The sequence below is a fragment of the Crotalus tigris genome, unplaced genomic scaffold (assembly GCF_016545835.1).
Source record: "Crotalus tigris isolate CLP2741 ecotype Arizona unplaced genomic scaffold, ASM1654583v1 scf7180000021269.431029, whole genome shotgun sequence".
In the NCBI taxonomy this organism is placed as follows: Eukaryota; Metazoa; Chordata; class Lepidosauria; order Squamata; family Viperidae; genus Crotalus; species Crotalus tigris.
In genome coordinates, this window is record NW_024098426.1 from 408,103 (window position 1) to 414,727 (window position 6,625).

Here is a 6,625-nt window from a genome sequence, read left to right on the forward strand (position 1 = left end):
TTCATATGTGAATGTGACATCACACAAAGATACATGCAGGGAGTTTGCAGCACAACTGCAAGACTTTACTTTTTTCATTTGCCCTCACCCAGTAATGCCTGCATCACTACAGCAATGTCAACAATGTCACTTGTGCAAAGACCAGTTCCAGCCTTTGATTTACTAAATCACTATGAAGTGGATTGTCCTTGTTGCTAGAACCAAACAATCCTACCTTAGTTGGGAGCAATCTCCTTATGGTTTATGTAAAATGTACTTCGGAGGTTTATCCCATTTGTGAAGAGCAATGAAACTAAGAGCATACACACTAGTAGCAGCTTCTTCATGACCCAATCTTAAAGAAATCAATGCTGTACCAAGAACTGGCCATATTGTGAGATCAGAACACAGAAAATACTTTGAATACATAAAAAGTCTCAAATGGAAAGTATGTTTATTCATAATTTCATGTATTTCTAAGTCTATTCTAAAAAATACCAAAATTTATTAGTAAATAATAAAAATGAAGATAAAAATTAGGGGGCTCTGAAAACAACTGGCCCTAGAGTAGGAAGTTGAGATGCAGTTGCAAATGCATGGACAAGTTTTTTTAAACTGAGTAGCACTTTAACACTTCCTTCCTCTTCCAGAACTAGGATTTTCATGAAAGAGCCACTGCTATCACATACAAAGATTTCTGGAGAAAGGATTTATTTCTTATCACTTCTCACCATAGCACATATTAGTTCAAAACACTTATGTTCTCTTTCATTATGGTGGTGGACAGGACATGTGGGAATCTAGAAGTTCCCACCGTCATTAGCGCATCACATAGCACTCCAAGGGATTTGTAGAGCCTGCAAGTTATTTTTCCCTCTCCTTAATACATGGAAGATAAATTTAAATTCTTCCTGAGCGATTGACATAAACCCTACAATTATGGTATTAAATATGAAATCCTATAAATCCTGTTGTTTTCAAACGAGTTTATGGCTAATACCCTTCCTAGATTATGTCATTTAATCTGAGCCACTGCCATACCATGGAGTCATAATTTTAAATTCTCAATAAAGTAGGACAAGAATAAAATAACCTTTCTTTTAAATATAAAAGCTTTCACTATATTTTGTGTTTGTGACAAAGTAACATGGGACAGTAATTAGATGTCCTCCAAATAGTTTTGATTTCACCTGCTAACAATCACACCCAAAATGGCTAACATAAGACATTCTGGAAACTATAGTTTAAACCAGGGGTCTTCAAACTTGGCCCTTTTATGACTTGTGGACTTCAACTCCCAGAATTCCTCAGCCAGAGAGGAAGAGAGTCATAAAAGGGCCAAATTTGAAGACCTCTGGTTTAAAACATCAAGTTTCCTGCTCTTGCAAGACATTTTAAAACAATTGTACATCTGACTGACTAGAAAACAACAGTCCAATTTTACCTTTAAAACTGCCTGTTCTCTCCATTTGTTTGAGGCTGCTATTTGCAGACTGGGGCTTCAACACCTGATCTTTGAAATGATTTTGCTGTTTGATGATCTCAGTCTTTTTATTGCCTTCAGAAGTTCCCAGATCATTGATCATATTTTCATCTGTCTGCTCCTCATACATGCTATTATTCTTACAGTAACAGGGTCCAGTATCGTAGGTTTCTTTGGAAAAATCATGTTCTTGACAAAAAAAGAACCGATGGGCATTTTCACCTTGAAATCTTTTGGACTCATTGAGATAGTTCAAATAAAAATAATATTTAGCCAAAATGCCATCACTATGGCTGAAATCTAATGGGAATGTATTGCTGCAAAGTGGTTTCTCATGACCATCCCCTTTAACAGTTGCAGTGAGGAATTCTTTAGCACCAAATGCTGATTTGAGGCCAATTACAGAAATATTATCATTTACAGAGCTTTGCTCATTTTTGGAGACGATACAAGGCTTATGGACTACCTGGTCATCCCTGATCTGGTGAGGCCTAGCTAGCAAAATGCAGTCACTATTGCTCTTATTCATGCTTTTGTGATTCAAAGAGTCTGAGTCCTCTTTATAAGTATTATTTACTTTATAAGCATTATTTTCTGAAGGCTTCAGTAATGAACTCTCCGAACTGCTCTTAATTTGCATAACTGAATATTCCAATAGAGATATCAATTCTGCATCTTTTTGATATGTATCACAACTATTTTTGTTAAAATTGACTTCCTGTTTATTTTTCCTCCCTTTAAAGATCTTGTCCATTTCCAGCGTTTGCTGTAATTTAGATTCGTTTCTCTGGTCTGAGGCTCTCTCTAGAGGTGGAATACCTGATACCTGATCCCTCAGCATATCTTTTTCTACTGTAGACTTGAAATGAAAATGGATATTTCCATTTGTAGACTTTTCATGGTTGCTTTTTATGGAATTCCGTCTTCCACTAAAATCTTCATATTTTGGAGTCTGGGTAAAACTCTTGCATTTATATTCTCGAATATCCAAGGTTTCCATTCCTGAATTCCATTCTTCGTAGCTGTCAAGCATTATTTTGAAGGTAAATTCCTCTTCCGGCATTGATGAATTGAAATATTTCATAATAGTTGGATTGTCAAAGTTAGCACTTTTATAATTTTTGCTGTCCATAGTTGTCCACTTTAAATTATTTTCTGTCATATTTGTCCACTCTTCATCCGAACTGTCACTGAGTGGAGCCCAAAAATAGTTTTCATTTTTATGTTTGGCTGGCTGGATGGAATCTGAAATAAAGCTTGCAGGACATGATGTATTATTAGTTACCAAAGTCCCAGGAGTTTCTTGTTCAAAATTCTCTGAATTATTTTCAAAGGCTACAGAGCTTTTTAAAATATTTGCATATAACAGCTTTGGATCAAAAGTGTCAGGCTTTTTATTTATGCTATCTTTGCTCCTGTTACTTTGAACCATCTTTTTTAATATGCAGTGATCCCAGACAGGTTGATTACTTTCCTGAATGCTATCCCCAATGGGAGACTGATCAAGAAACAATTCTGTCCAATTTACATGTTTGAGTTTTTGAATCTCAGGGATGCTACATTCCCTATGTAGTTCATTATCTGATTCTGAAATACATATATTCTTTAAGCATTTTCTTTCGGCAAGACCAGCTGTAGCTCTTGCTGTTTCTTCCTTTCTTAGAGAAGTCACTTCAGAGAGATTCCCAATAGTTGAAGGCTTTTTTCCATTTACTGTTTCATTGGGTTCTTCAAAGCTCATCTTAGTATCAATTGTAAAATTCAACGAACAACTTCTAGACTGTATGGAATTGTTATTATCTGCTGAATAAGGCACTATTTTTCCATAGCAAGATATAGGAATAAATGATACAGAGATTTCAGGAACAGTATCACCAACAGATGGGTATAGTATATTCTGAGACGGATATTCCATCTGTAGAAATAAAAAAAATGCACATTAAAGCTGTTTTATCTGAAGATGAAAACTATTGCTGAGCCTAAACAGTTAAACATTGGAGCTCTCAAATCTTGTCTCCCATAAATCCTTTGAGTTTACATACCCTGGCCTACCTTGTTACCTTAGTAGCTGCTACATAGTTATTGCTACTATTACTTCTCTTCCAAAGAATGCTTTTGCCTGGCATCCTATCCCTACAACTGGGGTATAAGACAGAAAAAAAAACCACACACACTAGACGCTTTATCAGCAAATAAGGGGAAAAAAGGAAATAATGAATTTAATTCTCCTTGGAAGTTAGATTGATGTAAGTTATCATTAAAATCACACTATTAAGAAAAGGAAGCAAAAATTTATTATTTATTTTAGGTAGTCACAAACAATCAATGTTTCAGGAAATTAAAACAAAAAAAAAATCAGTGCTCTTAAATCCACAAATAGTACTTAAAGGAATCTGTTATAAAAAAAACTATAAAGGAGAAGATAATCTCCTGATAAATCACAAGTTGAACTGCTTGTCAGAGATCTCAAGAAGCATCAAACATACAACAGCTGAGCTTGCACAGTTCCTTTTTGATTCAGCTTTACTTGGGCTTAATTTTTGATTTTCTGGAAAGTCCAAGCTAAATTCAGCAGCTGAAGAAAAATTTCAACCTTTTGCTTCCCTTCATTCACAAAATAGCATACCTATTTTTCTCCCATAGAAATATTTCCTGCCATTTCATGCAAAGACAAGCAAATATCTCTCCCTAGGAGTGAAGAAGTTGAAGATTTGACTCAGTATCATATATGACAAACTACATGTCACCTCAATGTTGGCAGAAACTCAAGAGTGCCTGTCATTTACACTAGTTAGTATCTGAGAGAGAGGTAAATGACAGAACATGTCACACTGTGATGTAAAGTTCACTGATTTTGTACATGTGTTGTGACATTGCACACAAACACCTAAGGATCACAACTTGTGCTGTAATGTCAGGATACACTTTTATTGTGTTGAAGAAACCTCCAGATTCTGCAGATCCCTATGGCTGTGAAATCCATGAATATGGGACTAAGGGCTTGCTTGCACATTCACAACAGGTATAGATACCAATATTTCACATAATTATATTTGGTTCAAACTAATAAGGCTGCACCTCTCAGAAGATAGCAAAAAATGCTCTGTTATAATCTCTGCAAAATACCATAAATCCTCATCTTATTTACATAAAACAATGAAGTCCATCTTCCTGAACCAATGGACACATATGGAATAAGTATTTTCAGAGCTCTTACAAAACAATGTAAGTGGATATGGCCAGTTATGCATTTTGAAAAAGTGGAATGGAGAAACATGCCTAACAGCAAACTGAGGTCAAGTCTTCAAAAATCATTCAAAATAATTTAGTCAACAAGTGCAGGACACAGATTTCTAATCACAAAGTTGCTGAAACAAAGTACAACAAAATATAACATTTAAATTGCTCAGTTAGTGTTTTTTTTTTTTTTTTTTTTTTGAGAAACAGGACTTATAAATGACCAAGCAATAGCCAAGCTGTCTGAGGATTAAAAGAACAAAAATCTAGCTAGAAGCATCTATAGAAGAACAAATAAAGACAGCAGTCACACCTGTGTGATTAAAACTTCACCGTTTTTTGGGGGGTGGCACATCTGACTGAATCAATAGAACACCCTGTTATCACACATGAAATGAGTTCGCCATCATTCAACAAGCCAGAACCGATGGTATCTGAACAAGCCCTGATGACACAAAAATGACAAGCATGTGAAGATATCATGATGCAAATATTGAACTTACATACATGCACCCGTCCTCCTTTCTACTCCTTTTCCACCCACAGCTGTAGAGGCAGGATAGGGATAAGCAGTGGAAAAGGCACGTTTTCTGCCCTGTTCTCTGTCAGCCCCTATATTGGCCGATAGTGCTGGAGGTTGAAACATTCAGGATGCACATATGAATATTCCTGAGATCAGGATCCTGACTTGAGCAATCTGTAGATTTTATAACTACTGATTCGGGACAGACCATAAAGCATACTAATTCTAACCTTGCTGATTTTAAGTCTCCAGTTTACAGGAGGGAGAAAACATCTTATGAAGCGCCCAAGTCTTATTTCTCAGAGTCACAGAGAATGTGATAACAAAGCATTCTTATGTCATGCCAGCTCCTTCTAAGTTACCAGGAAAAAAATGGATGGATAAAGCTTATGAAGTCAGTTTGATCTAGAGCCAGCTTGGTCAAGAGGTTAAGTCACCTAGCAAGAAAGCAGGAGACCATGAGTTCAAGTCCTGCCTTAGCCATGAAAGCCAGTCGGGTGGGTTTGGGCCAGTCACTCTTTCTCAGTCCAACCCATCTCACAGGACTGATGTTGTGAGGAAAATAGGAAGGTGTGTTGGATATGTTCACAGCCCTGAGTTGTTGTTTTTGTTGTTTTAAAAAAGGGGGTTATAAATAAAATGTCTCTCTGGAAAATTTGGCAACCTAGTTCGGATTTCGGCCTGACAACCTCAACAAACCCTCTCTCCAACCATGAGCCTGGGCTACGAGTAGTAAAACCCACCTCCTCCATCGGCAGCATGCTCCTAACCAGGCTCCAAAAGCAAAGGAAACTGCAAGCCTCCCTTGCGCGGATTGGTTGCAGTTTTCGCGGCGCCCTCAAGAAGACTACACAGGTTGGGCCGACCTCTCTCTCACACACACACTCTCTCTCTCTCCTTTGGAAGAAAAAGGTAAAGAAGAGGCGCCAAAACTGAAGGAGCCGCTGGGAAGTTTTCTCTAACACCAACCGTGGGAAATGTGTACTCCGCCATCCCCGTGGCAACCGCCGAGGGTGGAGCCAGTCGCCGAGGGAAAAGGGTGGAGATGCCGGCTCCCTTCTCCATTGCTGAGAGCGTCTGAACCGGGTCTCCGTTTCCGCCCGCCTTTTCCCTCGTCCTCTTTCTCCTTCGAAGACTGCTAAATGCCCTAGAACGGCGGTTGTAATTCAACACCACATAACCAGTCCCGATATACCTGACTTTTATCCTAAGTAATGACAACAGTAAGCGTATCAGATGAATTTTGAGCGTGTGTTTTTCAATAGGCTTTCGGCTGCCGCCTGTATCTCCTTATCCTTTTTTCCAAGTCCTGGAAACCTTCAAAATAAATAGGCTTCCAGCTGCTACACTACAGGGACAAGCCAGACTTTCCTTGCGTGAGCACACAGTTGCACTAGGGGGCG

General features: G+C 38.0%; 1 protein-coding gene across 6 annotated transcripts in view; it reads right to left on the reverse strand.

Annotated features, from left to right (window-relative positions):
* The window catches only part of LOC120320256, a 45,070-nt gene extending 38,768 nt beyond the window's left edge, over positions 1-6,302 (reverse strand). For 3 of the 6 annotated variants that reach the window (XR_005559936.1, XM_039369830.1, XM_039369834.1), the window contains exons 1-2: positions 6,192-6,302; positions 1,424-3,377 (exon numbers count right to left, since the gene is read on the reverse strand). Coding sequence is in view for 5 of the 6 variants with exons in the window: in XM_039369830.1 (XP_039225764.1) it covers positions 1,424-3,377; positions 6,192-6,287 (2,050 nt within the window). In the remaining variant the exon portion in view is untranslated. Of the gene's footprint in view, positions 1-1,423; positions 3,378-5,012; positions 5,145-5,202; positions 5,908-5,965; positions 6,145-6,191 lie in introns of those variants that run through there. The other 3 variants (XM_039369832.1, XM_039369833.1, XM_039369831.1) reach the window with 3 other exon arrangements.
* Between the last annotated feature and the right edge of the window lie 323 nt (positions 6,303-6,625).